Below are 24,760 nucleotides of genomic sequence, written 5' to 3' on the forward strand. Positions count from 1 at the left end.
GGCCAAAAAATCGTTCTAGTGTGTGGGCACCTTTACCTCCTGTGGCCAGATGGATTCATTTACTAATTGCAATGATTTTAAAGCACGTCAATTGTTCTAGAGGGGTGGTGGGACAGGTCCAGCTTTTAAGAAGTTCATCACATATAGGCATCATATTACAGGTTGAGTGCTCGGCAAGCATTTTGGATAAGGGATTATTACGGATTTCGGAATATATTTTTTTTTTATAATCACCTGATCCCTTATCGGTGCCCCGACGTCCACCGTGGCCTTCGGATTCCTCCGCTAAAAAAGAGGAGTTTGATGGCCACAGTCGACACAGGTGGACAAGGTGAGTATAACAAAAGGGGCTGGGGGGGGGGGAAGGGGTTGGGTAGGCAAAACAAAAAAAAGCCTAAATATTCTGAAAACCTATGGATTTCGGATATGGGATACCCAACCTGTATAAGGTTTAATATATTTATTTTGTATATATTATACTGCAGCCACAAGCCTGCATTGCCATAGATCGCTCCCTCTGTGTTATACAAGTCTTTTCACTATTTACTAACATCAGCCCATTAAGACTTTACATACCTTTTAACTTGTCAAATAAGTTCTAATAAGGGCTCTTTGTGTTATGTGTATTTCTGCTTAATTACACAATAAGCTCGGCCTTTATATCTCTCTTCATTAAAGGCAGTAGCATTATAATGGTTCCTTGTTTATAGGAAACTGATAAGACGTGAATGCGGGATTGATTCCAGGAAATACGGACTGTAAACGGAAAATCCTTTCCCTTCTGGAAATGGCTTATATAAGAACCACTGTAACCATGTGAGAAGAATTAGAGAACACTATAATCCCACATCTCGCTGGAAGAAGATGCTACGCGCATGACACTGATATGATTTTCTTTTAAGTAAACAACATTCTGTGCTTTGATAACAACAGTGTCAAGGGTTGTACACGCAGGGGGGTATTCAATCCCAGGTCATGACTGTCGTTCCATCCCGACAGCCGTGACCCTGGCCCGTTTTCGTTTTGCTTGACCGCATATCGCCAGGCGGAATTCAATGTCTCGCCTGGCAATCGGTAAAAAGAAGGGGGCGTGTCCGCCTAAACGGTCGTGGATTGTCAAGATTCAGCCGTGATCGAGACAATTCACCGCCATTAACGACAAAACAGGCCCGACAGCTTTTAAAGTTGGGCCCGTTCTGTCGATCTGCCTATTCAATGCTATCTGGCAAGACAGCATTGTATAGGCGCCCACCGCTATTTCCCCCTTCGGAAATAGCGGCGGGGATTGAATACCTCCCACAGTGCGATTGACTTTCTATTCAATCGGAGTTGAATGGGATCGCACGGCAATCTATATAGTACAGATCTTTAATATATAGTGTATTTTTCGGTACTTGTTTCCTAGCAGGGCACCCAGATTTCCTACGTATGTTAACGTAGTTAAATCGCATTGCATGTGCCATTTTAGTGCCGTTTTCATACCCCCACTATCCACATCGGCGTGGAGTTGATTTTATATAGTATGGTGAGCGCAGCGAGCCACCGAGCCTGAAACGTGGCGAGGGGACGCGGATTACTTTACATGCATTCCGCGTCCCCTCCCGGGGCTCGCTGCGCTCGCCACGTTGCGGGCTCGGTGGCTCACTGCACTCGCCACACTTTATAAAATCAACTCCACACTGACGTGGATAGTGGGGGTATGAAAACTGTGGAGGACTCGTTCCGACACCGCTCGCCACGCTTCGGGGTGGCGTGGATAGTGGGGGGGGGGGGTGCCTAAAACCTCTTTGTATGTCAAACAATGATATTATTGTATAGGTAATGTAATGGCATTGCACACCCTATAAAATCACATGCGATTTTGCGGGAGATGCAATGCGATCCCCTGGGGCACACAGATCAGTGAATAAATTACATTAAAAAAAATCCCATCGCATCGCCTCACATGGCACTAAAAAGGCCCATGCGATGTGATGCGATTTTCCTACGCAGAATAGCCCACTAAGCAATTTGCTTAGTGGGCGCCCTGCTAGGAAACAAGTACCTATTTTTCTATAGGATTTCGATGCCGCGGCGCTGCACATCGGGAGCAAAATCTAACGGATAACGTTCAATTTCCGTTCAATTCGATTCTGCTTAAATAAGCAAAATAGAGCACATCAAACCTTGTGTACGGGGCATTACGCAGATGCTTTTGCTGAATAACACAAGTGTTTCTATATGTTTTTGGAAATCATGGGGTTTGCGAATGTCATTCAAGACAAAACATTCAGTTTTTCATTTGACAACAGGAAGTTTGCAAAAATCCCATGATGCAGCGGCAGGTTTCGGGGGGGGGCATGTTGCATTTTGCATGGCCCTGGTAAACAATTAACTCTGTTGTCAATGCGTGCACAGAAGAAGATAAACGTCGCGCAAGAGTGCACATTGGCCATTAGGTGGAGCATACACACGGTGCGAAAAACATCGATATCATCCAGTAGGGCTAAAGTGAGGGATATCACGCATTTTATTGCCCCTTGAGTATACTCTAGAGCAGGCATGTCCAAACTGTGGCCCTCCAGTTGTTGTGAAACCACACATCCCAGCATGACTAGCCATAGTTTTAGTATACCCTATTAGCAAAACTGGGCAAGGCATGATGGGACTTGTAGTTTCACAACAGCTGGAGGGCCATAGTTTGGACATGCCTGCCCTATAGTTTTCATATCTGTGATTTTTGTAGACCTTTTTATTGCACATGAGGGGTGATAATTAATTGCTGTTAATAGGTTCTCCAGGGACTATAATTAGCCAGAATGCCCGCACTTATTGGGAATTATGCAGCGTAATTGGTGATAATCAGTCCGTGGATCTGTGGTAACACGTGGCTCTGGGAACTTATCCCGGATCCCATGTGTTTTCGCCCAACAACTGGACACTTTCTGGAAAAAGGGGGCAGAAATGAGATAGCCCGATAATGACCATCAACAAATCGGATACCCAGAAATAAGCAGGCCACATACTGTATGTTATAATGCCTTATCATTTGACAGCAGGATCCTCCCGTAACCGGACCTCTTCAGTGATCTCTCTTCAGGTTTCAGGCACTTTCCTCTGAATAGTTCAAATTGTGCCTGTTATACACAGTGTATTCAGCCAAGTTGTGAATTTGTGGGGTACACATACAGGCATATCTATAATAGGTGCAGTATTTGCAGTGCACATGGGCCCCTGGTTGCATCAGGGCACAATTCGTACACCGTGCACCCATGTTTAATCACCTACATCTCTGGAGTCCCACATCTGTGCTGCTGGAGATATCAGTGTGGCGCCAATATTTCCGATGATCCGCAAATGTGTTTAACATGCTTGTTGCCCAGGCGGTATTGCATGCTCGTTGTCCAGGAGGTATTGCATGCTTGTTGCCCAGGGAAAGCTACATGCTTGTTGTCCAGAGGGTATTGCATGATCAATGCTCAGAGAGAGTTGCTTGTTGCCCAGGGGGTAATGCATGCTCATTGCCCAGGAGGCTGTAAAAGCTGACACCCCACTCTCAGCAGAGGAGGTGAGTGGCAGGAGACAGGATGCGGCTGGAAGCAGAGCAGCGTGTCCGCTTTTCCAGACACATCTCCTCCACCACCGTGCTGACAGGCCGCTCAACTCCTTTGATGAAAGTGGTGTACTTTTAGCCACATCCCATCCCCCACCACTCTCACCAGATGCCTACACTTCAGCAGCGCTGCAGAAAGGCGCACAGTAAAAGCAATTTAAAGGGCTGGGTGGCTTTACCAGTTGAAAAAAGGGGCAGGGTGCAGCGCCCTGCAGAACAAAGATAGAGTGAACACGATCATGAATATTGATCATAGTCTCTGTTAACATTTTGTAAAGGCAGAAGCTCCAATCCCTGCTCCCTATCCGGAACTTACCGTCTGATTGGCAGCAGAGATTGTGCCTGTTGCACACTGTAGGACATTGTTGTGATCTATTAGGCAGTTGTTTATACATGAAATATTACAGCAACAAGGGTATACGGAGTGTCGCGGCTGTACGCTGCTGCTCGTTACTGTCGTTACCCAAACGTTTGTTGGATGTTGTGATCTGTGGGCTGGTGAGGAAATTGTCAGCTCTCCCGGGAAACATGGAAGTCTCCCAATAATCCGGAAATCATGACATTTCTGGGAAACTAATCAAATGTGTTACAAATGTCACTTTATGCTGTTTATATAATCGGTAGCATATTGCAAACTGCTTACTGCCACTAGTATCTATGCATATAATACCTGGAAGTGATTTACTGAGTGTTACTGAATTAACATAATAGTTGTCACAGAAGTCTGTACAGAATACAATGACCATGAATCAGACCTAGCAGCCTCTGCTAAGGGCTCCAGTAATGACCAGGAAACACACTGAAGTGAGCCTATAGATAGGTGTATGAGGTTATTGACAGCAGACGCTATGAATTTCTGGAAAAACTGCTGTGTTTTAGAAATTGGGCAGACACTAACAAGAGCTACAACACCTAGCCCCCCCCTACACTTGTCCAACTTGTCTGAGGAACAAGTTGAAACTGATTGACTTGAGATTTATCCTATATGCATGAGGATCAATCTCTTGGTTAGACCTTATGCGCACAGGAACGTGCATCGGGTCCTACAGCATCAGGCACATCAGATTTTATCAGATAAATTGGCCCAATCCATCTGAATTGGGTCAAATCCAGCGGCGTAACTATAGCACCGCAGCCCCCGCCACCGCGGGGGGGACGCTGTGCATGTGGGGGCGCCGGGGGCTGCGGTTCTATAGTTACACCCCCACCAATCCCCCGCAGACTTACCTATCTCGCTGGTCCCGGCGGCTCCGTTCTTCTGCTGAGGACCACCACAAAATGGCCGCCCCTATATAGCACACAGTTCTCTGAAACTGTCTGCTGTATGGGGGCGGCCATTTTGTGGTGGTCCTCAGCAGAAGAACGGAGCCACTGGGACCAGCGCGGTAGGTAAGGCTGCAGGGGATTGGGGGGGGGGGGTTGCATTTTCCCACTAATTTAACTGGGTTTTTTTCATAACCAAATTAAAATTTAATGATATTAACATAAATTAATCCAGCACTTCATTGTTTGGCTTCTGTACACCATACATCCTATGGTGTACAGTAAGAATAAATACATTATTTGTAGTCAATTCTAAGGTAGAGACTGCTCCATTCCCTATAGGTCCCACCTGCACAAACGACATAGCCATTTTAACATTTACTCCCAAGGAATGGGTTCCTCAGAACTTCTACATCTCCACTCACCTGAGTTAGGAGTCTTGCCTTGTATATAGGTTAACAGCCCATTTCATTCTTTTAAGCTGACCATCCATCTAAGCATAAACCAACTGAAAAATGATAGTATGGCAGCAGGATCAGTCCCATATGTGGACATATTGGATGGCTGGACCAACTTTCCAACCAACTAGTTGGCTGGTTGGAATGAACGTCTGCTGATGTACCGGCAGGGCTATTTTTCAGCAGGCTCCAGTAGGAACTGAGGCCCTTATTCTAGTTCACTCTGACACTCTGGTCATTATCTCCGATACACAGGGCTATTTTTCAGCAGGCTCCAGCAGGAACTGTGGCCCTTATTCTAGTTCACTCTGACAAAATATTTCTTAGATTGACAAAACCATGTGCACTGCAGGTGAGGCAGGTGTAAAACCCCACCCAAATCTAATTATCTCTGCACAAGTAACACCTGCAGTGCACATGGTTTTGTCAATCTAAGAAATATTTTGTCAGAGTGAACTAGAATAAGGGCCACAGTTCCTGCTGGAGCCTGCTGAAAAATAGCCCTGTGTACCGGAGATAATGACCATCAGCAATTTGTTATCAAACAATGTAAGATGGCCAAAAACTTGTTCAAGCAAGTTATTTAAATCTAAGATGTTGACTGACTGATCATTTCTATCTGTTTTCTGGTGTTTGTGTTGGTCATTGGCTCACATAAATGGCTAGACTTTTCATCCCGACCAACCAACTATTGGATGGTTGGAGGAAAGTTGGCCGGGTGTATGGCCACATAACTCTGCAATGTTTGTCCTTTTTTTGTATTTGTTTTGCTTTTCTTTTTACATAACTCAAATAAAGCTGCCCAAATACCTAATTTGGTTGTTCATGCCGGACACGTGCAGACATCCGGCATTCATCTGATTAAGTACGGTGCTGTTTGGGTATAGTGTGCTCACCCCTTGTACAATTGTCGGTCACTTTGACCCTCATTGTGTATTGGCAGGTGACAGCGGTGTGCACTCGTCCTTTCCATCTCTCCACCATTCTGACTTTTACAGAACAATAGAAGAATGATGGTTTGTGTCCTAGAGATTGATCTCTGTGTGGGATTATGTCCCTGTAGTGAGAGACGTAGGTAAAGTGTAGGCAGCTGTGTTAGCTTAGTGGATGTCAGATCATGGGCAGCGGCGAGTAGTAAGAGGGCACAACATGTTCTGAGTAGTGATGTGGCCATGAAATGTGGAACAATAACCTTGGCGGCACGCATCCTTCAGCCCCGTACACACAGCGAGATATTGGCTAATGGCCAATTTCGACTAAGCTATTTTGATTAAGCAATTTTGAGAGAGATTTTGGCTAGATGCACTGGAGATTTTGTCTAATACCCCTTTTACACCAAGGCTGGGTCGCACCCGGCTTTTTGGACCCAGGATCAAGCCGGGTGCGACCCGGCGTTTTGTCCCTTTTACACTGGCGCCCCCCTCCCGGCGCAGGCGGTTCCTGAGCCGCCGCTTGGAGATGACATCATCTCCAAGCGCCGATTGACGCTTCCGGGACCTGGACCGCTGCGCTGGGGGCAAGCCCAGTACTAAGGTAATCTGCTGGGCTGCCCCCAGTCCCTGTGCACCCCCCAGCCCTTGTCCGGGAGGTGAATGGATGCCGCACACAGGCATCCATTCACCACCCCCGCTGCCGCCTGCAGAGTATAGCAGACAGCAGCGCAGGCTGTCTGTGCCCCCCTCCAACCTGCGGAGGCTGTTGTCCGCAGGTTGCACATCCCCCATTGATGTAAATGGGAGCCGGGTCGGATGACTCGGCGTACCCATTTACACCACCCTCTACCCAGGTCCTGGCCGTGTTCTACCCAGGTCAGGACCTGGGTAGAAGTCCCGTGTAAAGGGACACGTGTGTCCCATTTACACCGCCGATGATCCGGGTCTGACCCGCCGCTGACCCGGATTTTTCGGAGGTGTAAAAGGGGTATAAGTTATGATAGTCTATGATCTAGTCAACATTTTCTTGCCTGCACAGTCAATCTATGCTAAGCAATCTATACTGGACAATTTTACTAACCCGGAGAAAAATAGGGAGATTTTGGCTAACCTTCTAGGAGATTTTGACTAGTCAAAATCTCCTGCCAAAATCTCACTGTGTGTATACCCCTTTCAAATAAAACAAATGTCACACAAAAAGCTTGTATTGCTGTTTTCAGGGTTAAGTTTTCTTTTTGTCTGTTCTTGCTAATGGAGTTGCCTCCGCTTTACCTACTGTGTCTGCAGTTGAGCCACAATTCCTTGGCTCTGTAGATGCCACCTCCGCATATAGCAGCGTGCAGGGGAATTGGCAAGTGTGCACGCTTGTCATGAAGTGATATTACATTGTGAAGCTCGTTTGTCTTATACTGATATGAATCATGATGCGCCCAGTCTATGCGATAAATAAAGGCATCTTGTGGTAATAACATTTATGCCGGATTCTTGCTTACCCTTCTTAAGGGGGTATACAATCTCCAACGATATTTCCACCCAGTGGAAATGTCGTCCGGTCACCGGTCAGGACTCGCCGCTGCTGATTTTGTCTCTTTGAAAAGCGAAATCTGCATTTGAGAATTAGTGGCCATTTCCATGTAGAAAGACGTCTTTTAGGACCTTCGTATTGTTTCCGTAAGTCGGGGGGGAAAAGAAAATTGAATGCGAATTCGATCTATTCTGCGCGAAACCGGCTGATATTTTAGAGGGTCGGAAATATCGTTCGGGATTGAATACCCCCCTCAGGGGGGCTTTACTAAGATGGGGGAATTCTGTTGAAGATGCGCTTACCGAGTAAATTAGGATCAGGCACTTTATTGTAGTTGACTCGGTAACCTGCAAAGCTCACAGCTCGCTGAGTCCCAGAGGGCACACCCCTCCGAATCACCCACGTATCCCCTCGCAACCATGCGAACACACATTCCCTTGAATGTCCTGCAGGTGGAGAAATAATTTGAAGGTTGGTGACCATTGAATGATTTCTTCAGGCCACACAAATCAGTGGAGACTGACTTATATTTGTGTGGGCCTGGCCGAAGATAGGGTGGGCGGCTGACGAAATGTGACAACAGCCGCCCGCCCGCCCCTGGCACCCAGAGTCACACCGCCATTAGCATGGGAATGCCCATTAAACACTGACCGTTCCCATGACCCCTTGCTGCCGGCCCCCCACTGTGCGTGCACCACGCCAACAGGCAGATCGGCTAGGGTGCTCGCACAGAAGACATGCACATGCCCTAACCATGGGGGGACCGAAGGGATTAGAACAAGGACATTAATAAGGTCTCCTGTCCCTCTGATAACAAAACCAGCCGCCCATCCCATGCAGGCAGAAGCAGGTGTTATTGCTCCTCCGCTAAGTCTGTGTAGAGCGGTAGAGCGTTCCTCTGCAAGCCATCTGATGTAGTGTGTACACTGCACACTGCATACAGGATGCAGTCTACATTACACTGCATTATCTGTATGCCACATACAAGGACTTAGCTTCACTCTTCCTTCTACCAGCCAGTCAGCAAGGGGAGCAGGAAAACGGTGACGTGTAAAAATTCTGACGTTTTCTTTGTTTCTCTTTTTTTATTTGTGGTTCTAAAACCTGAATTTATGAAATAAACCTATAGAAATGATTACACCACAAGAATCTGTTGGCAGTGGCAGGCAAAGGGTTGTTCTCCAGCTGCTGTGGATGACGTAGTGATGGAAGAGAATGGGAGATATGGTCAGATTATTGAGAATGCTCACACGCTGCGGGATATTGGAATATTGTGGCAGAGATTGTCGCTCCTGACCGGTCAAGCGGATAATCCAACGGTCTTTAATGGTGGATTTTCCGGTTCAACTCATGTTGACTTTTTGACCTGTCGACATTTTACCCATGTTGGCATAACGAATGTCGGCATTTTGAACGTGTCAGTTTTTTGACCATAGGTCAGTGGTGGTTGGTATTTTGACCGTAGGTAAATTGATTGCATCCCCCATAGGCAGTACGGATGGTGTAATGGTTAGCATTGCTGCCTCACAGCGCTGAGGTCATGGGTTCGTTCCCACTATGGCCCTAACTGTGCGGAGTTTGTATATTCTCTCTGTGCTTGTGTGGGTTTCCTCCAGGTGCATCGGTTTGCTCCCACAATCAGAAAAAATACCGGTAGGCTAATTGGCTCCCAACAAAACTAACCCTAGAATGTCTGTGTACGCGTGTACATGTGGTAGGGAATATAGATTGTAAGCTCCACTGGGGCAGGGACTGATGTGAAAGTTCAAACAATGGGGCAGATGTATTAATCCTGGAGAAGAAATAAACTGGAGATAAAGTGGAGATAAGGTAAAAGGAGATAACGCACCAGCCAATCAACTCCCAACTGTCATTTTCAAGCACAGCTCATTGGCTGGTGCTTTATCTCCTTTTACCTTATCTCCACTTTATCTCCAGTTTATCTCTTCTCCAGGCTTAATACATCTGCCCCATTGTCTGTAAAGTGCTGCGGAATATGTGTGCGCTATATAACTAACTGATAATACGGTACTTGTTTCCTATCTGGGCGCCCAGGTTTTCTACGTACGGCACCGTAATGAAATCGCATCGCATCGGATTCGGTACTCGATGATGTACGATGGCATACGATGCTATCCGATCCGATCCGATTTCATTTTAAATCGGATCGCATCGCATGCGGTGACGCGATCAACCAGATTTTTACATTGGAATCAATGTTAAATGGTCCCTGAGACCCGATTTTACATTGATTTCAATGTAATAACCCCGCAAACCCACGATTTGTATAGGAAACCCCCCCTGATGGTTTAAAATGCGCCTCCATTGTTAACGCCACCCCAGTATTGACGTCAACCCGAAGCGTGGCGAGCGGCGGCGGTACGCGTCCTCTGACTTTTTCATACCCCCACTATCCACGTCGGCATGGAGTTGAGAATAGAAAGTGTGGCGAGCGCAGCGAGCCACCGAGCCCGAAGCGTGGCGAGCGCAGCGAGCTCCGCGAGGGGACGCGGATACCTGTGAAGCCCGCGAGGGGACACTGATACCTGTGAAGTATCCGCGTCCCCTCGCGGGGCTCGCCACGCTTCGGGCTCGGTGGCTCGCTGCGCTCGCCACACTTTCTATTCTCAACTCCACGCCGACGTGGATAGTGGGGGTATGAAAAAGTCGGAGGACGCGTACCACCGCCCCTCGCGGGGCTCGCTGCGCTCGCCACGCTTCGGGTTGATGTCAATACTGTGTTTCTGTGCAGATGTGACAAGGGGAGGGCTTTGAAGGGTAAATAAATACAGTAGTGTTCAGATGGGCCATCCTATGGGCCAATCATAAAAGCGGGAACGAAATCGGATCGCATCGTTCAATATCGTGTATGTGCATTTGTGGTATCCGATGCAATGCGATCCGATTTTTATACGGAGAATAGCATGGTGCGCAATTAACGTAGCGGGCGCCCAGATAGGAAACCAGTACCGATAATACTTAATAATAAGTCCTAATGCAGTGACTTGCTTCAACTGTAGGCAAATCATGTTGTCACACTGTTCTCCGGGTGTGGTATAGGGGTCCGACAGTCGGGATTCCGACTGGCCGGACCCAGACAGCATGGTGAGCGCAACTAAGCCCCTTGCAGGCTCGCCGCCGCTATTTTCACAGTGGCCGCGTAGCGACCCCCATAGAGGGAAAATATCGGCTGGCCATCGGGGACCCGGCTGTCAGTGTTTTGACAGTTGGGATCCCGACGTCAGGTGAATGCCTGTCTGTCGGCACCCCTGTTCTCCTGCTTTCTGGGAATTGTCTGCCACTCACTTTGTATTTCATGACTTCACCGACTATTGTGGACGCTGCCATAGATTCGGCAAGTATGTTTTACCTTTGCTGACACTAAAAACCCCCCAAAAAAAGCCTTTTATATAAATTTTGCATTTTGTTCTGAACCTTTCCATCTCTGCCTCAGCATGTTGTCTGTCTATGTTCATTTATTCATTCGATTTTTGTTTCATGTAAAGCTGCGACACTTCCCTTTAAGACTCCTACGTTCCCCGTTTCCTGAGAATGCGACGAGTGTTTGGTAGCAAAATATTCTCCGTTATCATAGCAGCTAAATATTCTAGGTAATGAAAACATGCTGGGAAATGACTTGTGACTGCTCACCAAACAGGAAACCTCCCATCACGAAGATGAATTGCCAGACGATGGGAAACCCTGTGAATTTCATAGCAACCCCTTGAAACGTTTAGGTAAATAACTTGGCATGTCTATACGGCAGATCTAATTTTATAAGCTACTATTTGTGTTCCCTGCTGCTGGCTTTGTCCAGGTTGATGATGTCAGTATTGAAGCTGAGAGATAAAACTGCCAACAGTGTGCTTTTCCTGATCGCACCGAATTAGGAAGTGGGAGATACAGCTATCTCAGGCTTTGCAGTGGTGAATAAACCTCTGTCCATCATGTAATCTCTGGAACTTTGGTCGTTTATTTTATTTTGAATTCTTTTTAACTGGTGTCGGAAGTCAGTTATTAAGTCATTGATGTATAGAGGTTGGCTGAGCTCAAATGTAATGTGCAATGTTTTTAAACCCAATTAACAAGCCGCAAAAAATTCTTTGGCTGCATTTTTTTTTTCCAAGAGAAAACCCATTCTTTTTTGAAATACGTGAATTATTAAAAGGCTTAGAAATAAATAAATAATAATAACAATTATAAGTGTACCGTGTCCCTATGCATAGCTCGCTGCGCTCACCATGCTTCAGGCACTATTATATTCTCCCTCCACACCCTAGTGTATTTTTCGGGGGGAAAAAAGTGAAAAACTCATGTCCACCTTTTGACTGTCGACAGTCCCATTCTCGACCTAATGCTTGTGCCAACCTTTTTGTTGTATTGTATGGTATTGTAAATTGTTATTGGGTGATAACTGTGGGATAGTACAGACTCAAGGCTGCGACAGCGCCAGCAGGTGGCCAATTCTTTTTTTTTTTTTTGAGGGTAAAATGTGCCTTTTTTTTGCAGATGACACAAAGGTATGCAACAGGGCAGACACACCTGGAGGGGTAAAACAAATGATTGATGATCTAGGTAGATTATAGGAGTGGTCAAGAGAATGGCAACTACAGTTTAATGCCAAAAAAATGCAAAATAATGCTCTTGGGTCTCAAAAATCCAAAGACTAAATATAGTATAAATAGCACTATAATGGAAACTACCGAGGAAGAGAGGGATCTAGGTGTCACTATACTTAAAGGCAGGGAGGGAATGTAACAAATCAATGAAGAAGGCAAGTCAGATGCTTGGTTGCATAGGGAGAGGTATCAGCAGTAGAAAGAAAGAAGTAATAATGCCACTGTATAGGTCATTGGTACGACCTCACCTAGAGTATTGTGTTCAGTTCTGGAGGCCATATCTCCAGAAGGATATAAATACATTAGAGACTGTACAAAGAAGAGCAACTAAAATGGTGCATGGCCTACATCACAAAACGTACCAGGAAAGACTAAAATATCTTAATATGTATACTTTAGAGCAGAGAAGGGAAAGGGGGGACATGATAGAAACTTTCAAATATATCAAGGGCTTTAACAAGGTACAGGTGGGAGACATTAGTCACAGGAAGAGGAGCAGCAGAACACGGGGACATGCACTGACAATAGAGGAAGGAAGGTACAGGTGGGAGACATTAGTCACAGGAAGAGGAGCAACAGAACACGAGGACATGCACTGACACTGGGGGAAGGAAGGTACAGGTGGGAGACATTAGTCACAGGAAGAGGAGCAGCAGAACACGAGGACATGCACTGACACTAGAGGGAGGAAGGTACAGGTGGGATACATTCTTCACAGGAAGAGGAGCAACAGAACACGAGGACATGCACTGACACTAGAGGGAGGAAGGTACAGGTGGGAGACATTAGTCACAGGAAGAGGAGCAGCAGAACACGAGGACATGCACTGACACTAGAGGGAGGAAGGTACAGGTGGGATACATTCTTCACAGGAAGAGGAGCAACAGAACACGAGGACATGCACTGACACTAGAGGGAGGAAGGTACAGGTGGGAGACATTAGTCACAGGAAGAGGAGCAGTAGAACACGAGGACATGCACTGACACTAGGGGGAGGAAGGTACAGGTGGGAGACATTCTTCACAGGAAGAGGAGCAGCAGAACACGAGGACACGCACTGACACTAGGGGGAGGAAGGTACAGGTGGGAGACATTAGTCACAGGAAGAGGAGCAGCAGAACACGAGGACAGGCACTGACACTAGGGGGAGGAAGGTACAGGTGGGAGACATTAGTCACAGGAAGAGGAGCAGCAGAACACGAGGACACGCACTGACACTAGAGGGAGGAAGATTCAGGGGAAATGTGAGGAAGAATTACTCCACAGAAAGACTTGTATATAAGTGGCATAGCCTCCCATCAGAGGTGGTAGAGGCAAAAACAGTAGTACAATATAAACATGCTTGGGATAGGCATATTGATATCCTTACAAAGAAATAAGGATCAAATATGGTTTGAGGTAACATGTTTAAAAAAGGGGCAGACTAGATGGGCCAAGTGGTTCTTATCTGCCGTCAAATTCTATGTTTCTATGTTTCTTCCGACCCTGTCAACCTTAGCCACGTCGACATATTTCATGCCCTATCGATCTAAGACCATATCCCCCTAGGGGTACTCTGGGATCCTTCTTACACTCCGCAAATATACTGGTAGGTTAATTAACCCTTTTGTGTAACTGTATGTACATTGGAATAAACCAAGTGTTTTTTATTTGCGTTCAAAATCTATGTTTCTATGACTGTAGCTGCAGCAGGATGAGGATGCAGGAAGCCTATTGGTCAGCCCATTGATTTCAATGGAACTTGGTGCACAAATCCAAAATCCACAACATCAATCAGTGGGAAGGTGATGGTTTACCTCGTTTTGAGATCTGAGGCATATGGGGAAATCCCAGAGGTTTGGGTGTGTATGTGTGTATGTGTGTGTGTGTATATATATATATATATATATATATATATATATATAAAATAGCAGGCAGGCGGCGGCACTCCAAGGGTTTTTATTCGTGCAAAAGAATCTCCGGAGATTCTTTTGCACGAATAAAAACCCTTGGAGTGCCGCCGCCTGCCTGCTATTTTGTCTACAACACTGATCCGGAGGGCACCCAGGTATTTTCCCATTTGAGTTGGAGTGCCGATCCGCCCCACCTCTCTCTCTCTCTCTCTCTCTCTCTCTCTCTCTCTCTCTCTCTCTCTCTCTCTCTCTCTCTCTCTCTCTCTCTCTCTCTCTCTCTCTCTCTCTCTCTCTCTCTCTCTCTCTCTCTCTCTCTCTCTCTCTCTATATATATATATATATATATATATATATATATATATATATATGTATGTATATATATATATATATATGTATATGTGTATATATATATATAGTTAGTGTAGGACTCAAAGCTGCAGTTACTACGCTGAGACAAGCTACAGTTTTAGCAACATCTCAATGTGCAAAACATCAGGATACTGTATACAGTATGTGGGCCCCGCTACAGAAGCGGTCAAAATCCTAGCTGTTGGGATGCCAGCAGTAGGAATATCTAAGCCGGAATCCCGTCTCGCATACAGAACCTAAGAATGCGGTTTAGCGTTAGGCCGTGGGGCTTGCGGTAGGTTTAGGTGCTAGCGGGGGCTTAGGGTGTGTAAACATTAGGTTTATACATTTATTTTCGATTGGTGCCCTACAAATCAATTCACAACTCACTCACCGTCAAATGATTTCCTGGTCGGTGCACGTGAGCATAACTCTGACCCTTCCACAAGTTTGCAACAGATACGGACTGATTGAGGGCCGGAGCTGACGTCGCACACTCCTGATACCTCTGCGTTTTCCTGACACTCTCAGAGAATGCCCAGTTACCACCCACAAATGGAGACTCCTGGCAATCCAACTGTGGGTTGGTTGTGAATAGACTCATTACTGTGTTAAGTCGCTGTTTGGTGTTGCTGCAAATCAGACGCATTATCAGACCACGTTTCATAATCGATCATCTTGCAAATTTGTGCAACAGTGATCAGGTCTGAATAATCCCTATACCATGAACGATGTGCTCTCACGCATTGTTAGTGATACACTACCACACCTACACTCACACACACACACACACAAGTGCCATGGGTCCTTGTATGTATGCACTTGCTGATGCCGGCAACCCCACCGGGGCCCGCAGTGCACGACCTCGCTGAGAGTACACATATTGTTGAATGCGTACCCAGATTTAAGGTTAGGCTGCAGGAGGGTAGGTAGGGTGGATTCAGTATAAAAATCCCAGCGGTCGGGATCCCAGCGTTCAAAATCCCGACGCCGGAATCCCGACCGCCGAAATCCCGACAAGGGGGGGACATGGATCCCCCCCCCTTGCGGGCTCGCCACGCAGCGGGCCCAGTGCCTCGCTACGCTCGGCACGCTAATTTATTCTCCCTCCAGGGGTGTCGTGGACACCCACGGAGGGAGAAATTGTCGGGATTCTGAACGCCGGGATCCCGACCGCCGGGATTTTAACTGCATCCCGGTAGGGTTAAGGTGCCCATACACTAGTAAGATTTATCTTCAGATCTGGCTGGTTGAGACAAAAACATGGTTATGGATGAGTGACAGTTTGTCAGTTTTCCATCATTTCCAAGCAAATGGTCAGCTGTCATTTGCTCTCATCCATAACCATGTTTTTGTTCCAACCAGCCAGATCTGAAGATAAATCTGCGTGTGTATGGCCACTATAAGACTGCGGGGAAGCAGGGGGGTGAGAGCGGAGAGCAACTTACCGGACCTAACTCTGTATTCCCGCTATTGGGGCGTCGGTATTCTGACTGCCGTCAGCCGGTAATCCATATGTAATCCATTACACCTGTCCCACCTGCAGCGCAACATGATTTTACCCAGTTGCTTTTTTTTTTTGCTTACAAACATGAATCAGGACCACAATCTTTCAGACATATCAAGGGTTCTTTTTTCAAGTGCCCAACTTATCTATTTTTATCTGTGTATCTTATGTGTTTATACAGTATGTGTGTGTGTGTGTGTGTATATATAAATATATAAATATATATTATTTTATATTATTTATTAGTACAGTTCCTCTGCTTCCTACATGCCCTGCCTATGAAAATGATTTGTAATATGTTTTGAAGACCTGTTCCAGACATAAAGACGATGGAATCTTACAGTAACTGAAATAGGAAGGTCTCTGCTATTTTCGATGCTCTGTGTTCTCTCAGCCGTTTCCCAGAGATGATTAGCTTTAGATAAAGTGCAGGTTAGGAAGTATGACTAACCATGTCCACAGCACCAAAACAATCCCTCGCTCTGTGAAGAGTGTGCTAAGAGATCTTATCCTTTTCGCTGCTGCTTGTCTACGGCCAACCAATCTGCTTAGCTGTACAATAAAGGTCTGGACTCCTTGCCGAGAAAAGCAGTGTTTGAGAACAATGACCAACTCTGAACAATGAACCAATGTAATTGACAAAGTGATCCCATCATTGCATTCACATATTGATTGTGACGCTGAATTTATTAGAGGCATGGATCATTTATTTGCAAACAATGCCTATAAATCCCGGAGATTGGCAAAGCTTATAATAATAATAGATTTATAATAGAGTTATTTCTATTTAACGGATGAAAGGCGGAACCTACATATTTATAGAGCACAGTGGACATAATGCAGCTTGTCCGTACACTGTATGTTATGTTTGTGTTGATTAGTAATTGGAAAGGTATCACTACCGTGTACTGTACATTATATGCTTGTGGATCTTGCAAAAACAGATAGTACCAGCTGGACAATATGGAATACTAGATGTGCATTTGCTTGCTTTTTAATACAGTAGGTAGATTGTTTTCGGGGACTCCTTTTTTGGGGGATTTTAATGAGACATTATTTTCATTTATTAAAGGTTAAGATTCGTGTTCTATTTTATTATAAAAATAATATTTTTATATTATTTTTCTATGTTTTGTTGTTGTTGTAAACAGACCAAAGCTCCATTTTCCCAACAATTTTTAGGGCCAATTCAGGTAATAACCTATGTAAGAGGATTCGTTATGAAATCCCGACGGTCAAAATCCCGAATGGGTCATAATACCGACAAGGACAAAATCCCGACATTTAAAATCCCGACATTTAAAATCCCGACATTTAAAATCCCGACATTTAAAATCCCGACAAGGTCAAATACCGACATTTAGAATGTACAGGTAAAACAGCTTTGTGTCGACAGGTCGCGAGGTCGACATGGGTTTTTTCCACTGTTTTTTTACCCGAATGTCGACACGAACACAGTTTGAAGTGAACCGCAGCCCCTCGCATCGCTCGCAAGGCTTCGGGCACGGTGCCTCGCTGCGCTCGGCACACTATTTTATTCTCCCACCACGCCCTGGTGGATGGTAGGGCATGAAATACCGCCTGACGGCACATGTCGGGTCAAAAAACAGTGAAAAAAAAACATGTCGACCTGTCGACACAAAGTCATGTTGACTGTTTTATGTCGGTATGTTGACCTTGTTGGGATTTTGTCCTTGTCGGGATTTTAAATGTCAGGATTTTGTCCTTGTCGGTATTCTGACCCATTCGGGATTTTGACTGTCGGGATTTTGGCTGCATCCCTATGTAAGAATGCACCTTAATAATATGAAAGTTGAACATTTCATTTTCTGTGAAATTTTCCCATCGTTTGAGCCAATGGAGGTGTTCTTAATGAGCCTGTGTGATGGCTATTTTATTTGGCAGTGATTGACTTTTCGCAGTAGACAAGTACTGTCATTAAATTATAATCCTGTCTCACACTAGTTATTCTCTGTATATTTTTGTATTTGAATTAATAAAGATTACACCAGTTACTATCGGTCCGATATTTCCTTTTCCATATTCTTAGTGTTATAAAAATAGCTTAAGATGAAAATGAGATAGCTGCAATGGGCACAACTCAAAGTTTAGAGAAAAAAAAGGGGAGACTCAACTGCACACCTTAATTTGAAACATAAGAGATGCTATCATGCTGAGGCTTCTAGAAAAAGAAAATTTCTGATGCACACTAACCACTAAGAATCAACATAATTTTGGCAAACTCTTAAAATGAATGGCTCATACACACTGGGCGATATTGAGCTGAAAGCTCATACACACTGGGCTATATTTGAGCTGTTTTTAGCTCAAAAGCCGCCCAGTGTGTATGGAGCAGTGGCAAGCGCTGATGCACACTCCCGCATCATTGCTGGTCCCGGCCACCACTCATCTGCTGGTATTACCAACAGATGAGCAACAAGGTGGACCGCTTTCCAAAGCGTCCTACTATGAAAAGTCGTCCACCCCCGGTAATATCGCTCAGAAGAGTGATGTTCAGCCCAGCGATTTTCCCCATCATCGTTGTCCATACACGCTGGGCAAAATCAGAGTAGTGGGCCAATCCACCAAAGTCCTGGTGAATATCATCAGATGGGTCCCTAACATCTCATAATACCAAGACATTATATAAATGTATCCAGATCTTACCTTTACATGAATTTGGAGGGTTCATTGCTAGTTACAAACAGTGGCAAAATTGACAGAGACTTGTGATTTAAAACCCGAGTTGCCCTTTTAGATTTTTTTTAATACTATGGATAAGAGTCCTGTAATAAGCATTGAGTTTGGGCCCATTATCTCTAGAAGGGGCACAGTCAGCCAACCACCATCTTGTCCTACAGAAGACTGGACTCAATGCCGAATAACGTGAGCTTGTTACTGAAGGGAAGCGCTACTTGTGGGGATTTTTTTTTCTTTTTTATTCATGTTGATATTACTGCTGGTTTGGCCTATGTGTGGGTTTTAAACCAAAAGCATGTCACCTGCAGTTTGGGTTTTCACCCTCCAAAGTGTCGAAGATAAGCGTCGGCCTTTAAGAATGACTGGGTCCAGAAAGACGTGCTCTGGCCGGTGACATAGGGTTGCCATGTGGTGGATCCAGAGGCCGTGGACACCATCTCTATCACAGTATAGGGCTTTGCTGCTGTGTGCTAGGGCTGATTGGCACTTAATTGCTATGATTGCATGGAAGAGGTCTGATTCAAGGTTTTTTGGAACGTGGGAAGAATCTGGTGGTGGGATGCAAATATATTGAAGGGGCACATTGGGTGTTCCGATTGTCGCATAAAGGGCATGGGGATCTGATGGGCTTGTGGAGGTGATCTGATGGCATAACATGAACCTTTGGTTTATACACGTTGGTTCAATAGGGCGTACTTGTTTGTCTCTCGTGCTTAGCTCATCCCATCAACTGGGATGAACACATTTGTAGCTGTCAGTATCTCCAAAGCCCCCCATACAATATCCCAAGGTATCTTGTGATACCTCAGGAGCTAGGATTGCATACACCATGTGCGGCCCTTTCAATCCCATATTATTATTATTATTATTATTATTATTATTGTTTATGTAAATGGTGCCACAAGGGTTCCACAGCACCTGGCAGTACATAAATGAGCAAAAAAAACAAGAAAATAACAAATTGAAGTACAAGGCAATTTAAGACAAGTACATAGTAAATAAGGTCAGGGGACAGGACACTGAAGCAACTATTAGGGTGGCAGAGATGGTGCGGGTGCGCCCTAATTGAGCAACACTTGAATTGCTTCGTTGGGCACCATCTAGTGGCAACTGCCGCTCACAACACTTGGGTTTTCACGATAGAGGTGAGGAGCAGCAGTAGCCTTTTATTAGCTTATGTAGGACTCTGATGGTAATACACATTTCCTCTCTCTCCTTCTATAAATATTCTGCTCTGACACATCAGTGAGCTCTCCCCCCCGTTTTCCTATATGGTACAGTACTTCTTATTATGTTTTCATACATACGCCCTGTAATATGAAGGGTATGTGTCATAGCATCGACTGCATTACCGTCGACATGCATTAGGTCGACCACTAATGGTTGTCACCTGAAATCGGTCAAACATTGCCAAGGTCAACAGTGTCGGAAGGTTAACACAATCATTAGGTCAAAAAAAGGTTGACATGATTGGTTCCTGGGTTTTTTTGTCCCGAATGTCGACATGGAAACTGTTCGGCACACTCTTTTATTCTCCCCCCGCGCCGTAGTGGATGGTAAGTTATGAAATTCCGCCTGTCGGCTCAAAAAAACCTTGTGAAAACATCATGTAGACCTTCCCATTGTCGACCTAATGCTTGTGTGGACCTTCTGACCATGTCAACCTTAGCCATGTCTACCTATATTAGGCATCGGCGTAAGCCCCGTCGACCTCCAGTGGTTGACCTAATACAGGCAGGTCCAAACTGTGGCCCTTCAGCTGTTGTGAGACTACACATCCCAGCATGCCTTAACATAGCTTTATCATTCCCTAATAATAGCAAAACTGTGGCAAGGCATGCTGGGACGGGTGCCGGAGCGTGATGGGACGGGTGCCGGAGCATGATGGGACGGGTGCCGGAGCGTGATGGGACGGGTGCCGGAGCGTGATGGGACGGGTGCCGGAGCGTGATGGGACGGGTGCCGGAGGACTCACCGGAAGTTGGGATTCCGACAGTCATTATCCCGACATCGGAATCCCGGCTGCTGAAAGCCAGACACACGGGCAGCGGCTATTCTCCCTAGTGGGGGTCCACGCGCTCGCCCACGCCGTCTGAGTCTTCGCAGTCGGGATTCCAATGTCGGCTAATGACTGCCGGGGTGTTATACCGCACCCGATGGGATATGTTGTTTCACCACAGCTGGAGGGCCATAGTCTGGACATGCCTGACCTAATGCATGTCGACATTTATTGTTTTGCATGAACTATTATTGTTATTGTATAAAACTATGTATTACCGTGTAGGCTGTTAGGGGTCCTACGTTACTGCACTGAATATTTGTAATTTTTCAGCAGTAAAGGCCATAGGCTATCTCTGTCTGTCTGGCTATGACTGGACTCACATCCTTTCCACTTTCTGTGATGGTTTACATCAGACGTGATTGAGAGCCAGCAGGGTTCAAACTAAGCATACAATGCATGTATTAGTCACTTATTGCTCATTATCTTCTTTGTGATACTGTATGTTCTGTAGGCCTCCTTTCTGTTTAACCTGTTCATGGCTGACACTTCCTGCTGTCCATATTTCTGCTTCATCCTAGAGTACAGCAGCCTAGTGCTGGTTTAAGTAATCAAATTCTTGCGTAGGGGGAAACGGGGGAGGGAGAACCAGTTGATGAATACATAAGAGTTGCTGCTCTGTTCCATTGGTTACATATCCTCTTATTGTGGATGAGTGCTAAGCCCACTCTCCCTCCTCCTCATTCACTAAGCTGAAAGCTCTGCACTCTGAGCATTCTTCCCATCAATACTTCCAAATCACCGGCCGGACATTTAAAATCACCTGGACCTAGTGGCTTTTCGATATGTATTTTATTTTATCTTCATATTGCGTTTAAATGGAAGCGAAGCATCTTTTAAGCGCCCGATTTACCTACTCCTGTGTTCATACTAAGCATCTGTTTCAGGATCACAAGACAGAGCCTTAAAACTGCAACTGAATGACTGGTCCACCTCTGCAGTCCGTTAATGACCGTTCACAAGGATGTGTATTTCAACGTTGTGATTTATCTGCCCCTCCTCCCGTAATTTTATTTTTTGTTCTTACACTGCTGTATGGTGTTTTTGTCATATTCTATTTTAAGTTATTTATTCTTTTTGTCAATACCCCCCCCCAAAAAAGGTACAGTTTCTGTATTAAAATGCCATCCAGACGTTCTGCGTGTGACCTAAAGCATGTTAAGCCTACGAAACATCCCAGAAAGCATGAAAGCCAGCAGCAGGATTTTTTGGCAAATGCTTTGGGAATGAAACTGAACTCTCAAAAGACCTCTGCAGCCTTGTGGCAACCTCTGAAACTCTTTGCTTATTCACAGCTAACTTCACTGGTCAGAAGAGCAACGCTAAAGGAAAATGAACAAGTTCCCAAGTATGAAAAAGTCCACAATTTCAAGGTAAGGCTCTTCTCCGTTATATATAGTTATGTGTGCAAGAAATATGCGTGTTGGCATTGAATGGATGCAAAGTAGTAGGATGGGCCCAACATGCACATCTACTGTATGTTCTATAGTAAGATCGAAGAGGAAACTGCAAATATGGGCACCTAGACTGCTGGCTTTGGTTCAAAAGACTTGTGTTACCTTTCAATGCTGTCTCTTTAAATTGTGGACCAATAGCAGGTGGACAGGAAATGGCCAGGTTTACCTTGTACATCAGGGGTGGTCTGTAGGATGTGTTCAAAGCTTCACTGTGTATTTTTTTTATTTTGGTATTTAAAGTGCAAATTTTCATATACATTCCGTAGCCTGGGCTGTTTTCTTTATATTATATAAATAATAACCGCTTGTGGTTTTATTAACGCTTTGAGTGCCGAGGAAATTAGTGGAAATAGGTGTGAAAATTGGCAAGCAAACATTTTTATGCATCTTAATGACCTGTAACGTTTACCTTTATATAGGAAGTATAATCTTTTTTTTTTTTCTTTACACAAACTTTTTAATTTGAAATTATATAACATATGTGAGAGACGCCGGCATTTTTAGCAGATATTTTGAACATCCCTCACAGAGATGTTGGCACTCAAAGGGTTAACTGATAATGATTATATAATGGAATGTAATCATATATATATATATATATATATATATATATCTATATATATATATCTGATAGGTAATATGGAATTTATGCATTATATAATGTGGGGAAAAAGCCGAAATGCACAACAATAATGTACAACTAAAGATACTATTGCACTGCATTACATTGTGAAATACTGCCATTCATTTAATCCCTGTTTTTATTTTTCAAATATAAAAGAGAAAAGGGCTGATCATCTTAAAAAAAAAAAAAAATTCTACAGTATATATTTTCAATAAAGAATAATTTAAATGGTCAAGATGAAACCACTTTGTGACTGCAATGCTTTACCTCTAGGTTGGCTTTGTACTGGGCACTGTAACTGTGTACTAGGTTACCGCAGTGATCGTCTATGCTTCCTGTCTCCCATTGATCGTCTATGCTTCCTGTCCCCTATAGCACCTAGTCAAAGATTTATTACTTTTCATTCAAAGTGTAATCAAAAGCCTTTATTGATTTTATTGAAAACCAGTTTTAAGGTTTCATCAATAATCTTCTTTGTGATGTTCAGCAGATCTTTGAGCAAACTTAATTGTTATTTAATATACTGTACTAATTATGCTCCGTGTAATTATTATTATTTTTTATTTTAAATAGGATCTAGGTCTTGTTCAGTCATTCAAAACAAACATATGGTTTCTATGCAGATCGGCCAGATGGTCTGTTGGACTTGTCTGGCTTTTCTCTAGGATTAATGAAGTGTCCTCACTAGCCTACAAGTGTCTATTGAATACACTGGCACTGGCAGATTCTCTCGTCACTGTCATGTAAATTAGATTTTGTCCCGATTACAATGACGGCCCCCACGTTCTAATTTGCCTTGAGATACTCAGAGACTACGCTGCATATTAATAAAAATGCCATTTTGCACTTGTTTCTGTGCCAAATAACTGATTGGCGTCTTAGCCATCCATCGTTTGCTGTTAACAGCCACTACACCTCTAAGTTTTGCGAGCCTCTTTGGTTTAATAATAAAGGATCACGCCAAAGGAGACAGCTGCCACTGTATAGAGCATTAGCTTCCTGCCGGACCCGGACACATGTTGGTTCAGCGGTCATAAACCGCTTTTAAGAACGTAGAAATGATGGCAACACCCAATTGTTCTGTATAAAAAGAATTACTAAAAGTAATCCATCCCATTTTTTTTTTAATAACATAATTTCCCCATTTATTTTATTCTTCTGCTTATTTATTGTACATAAAAACATTTAAACTTTTATTAGTTTCCCTGCTGAGTTTCGCGGTGGTCCAGACAGCAGCATTCTTCCGAATGTATTGTAACACAAAGTACGGAGGATCACTGGAGACTTAAGGTGCCCATACACAGGGACGATTTCACCCGGTTCTGATGAATTGGGTCGCTATATCAGGTGAAATTGGGCCAAATCTGAGTTTTTTACATCAGGCATCAGGTTTTGGCAACATCCTGGAGATCTTATGTGCAGCACATAAGATGAATCGGACCATCAGCGACGAAGCACTCGCGATGTATCGCATCCGATTTCCCTTAAACTCCCTCTGCAGCTCCGCGAGAGTCCTTTGCATGTAAAAAAAAAAATGGCACATCAAGTGCCAAGTCAGAGGTAGCCCTGCCGGGGGAAGTTCAAGGGGAAAACAGGTCTGACTTGTACCTCCGACAAGACAAACCTGTGTATGGCACCCAATGGAACAGAATTGAGATATATTGACCTTGGTACCTTGATGCTTTTGCTCTCTAGATGGACTGCAACAGTATAAATAGGTGGGGGTTACAGAGAGGTAACAAACTCTGCGTCGGATAATGGACTGATAGAAAGGACCCTTCAC

The 24,760-nt window shown here is 44.7% G+C and overlaps 1 protein-coding gene across 2 annotated transcripts in view; it reads left to right on the top strand.

Annotated features, from left to right (window-relative positions):
* CHN1 (chimerin 1) overlaps positions 1 to 24,760 on the top strand; it is an 89,854-nt gene that overhangs the window by 49,352 nt on the left and 15,742 nt on the right. For both annotated transcript variants that reach the window (XM_083154745.1, XM_083154746.1), the window contains one exon: positions 22,191 to 22,268. In XM_083154745.1, the coding sequence (XP_083010871.1) occupies positions 22,191 to 22,268 (78 nt within the window). The remainder of the gene's footprint in view (positions 1 to 22,190; positions 22,269 to 24,760) is intronic.

The sequence above is a fragment of the Crinia signifera genome, chromosome 7, assembly GCF_055691185.1.
Source record: "Crinia signifera chromosome 7, ASM5569118v1, whole genome shotgun sequence".
Classification (NCBI taxonomy): domain Eukaryota; kingdom Metazoa; phylum Chordata; class Amphibia; order Anura; family Myobatrachidae; genus Crinia; species Crinia signifera.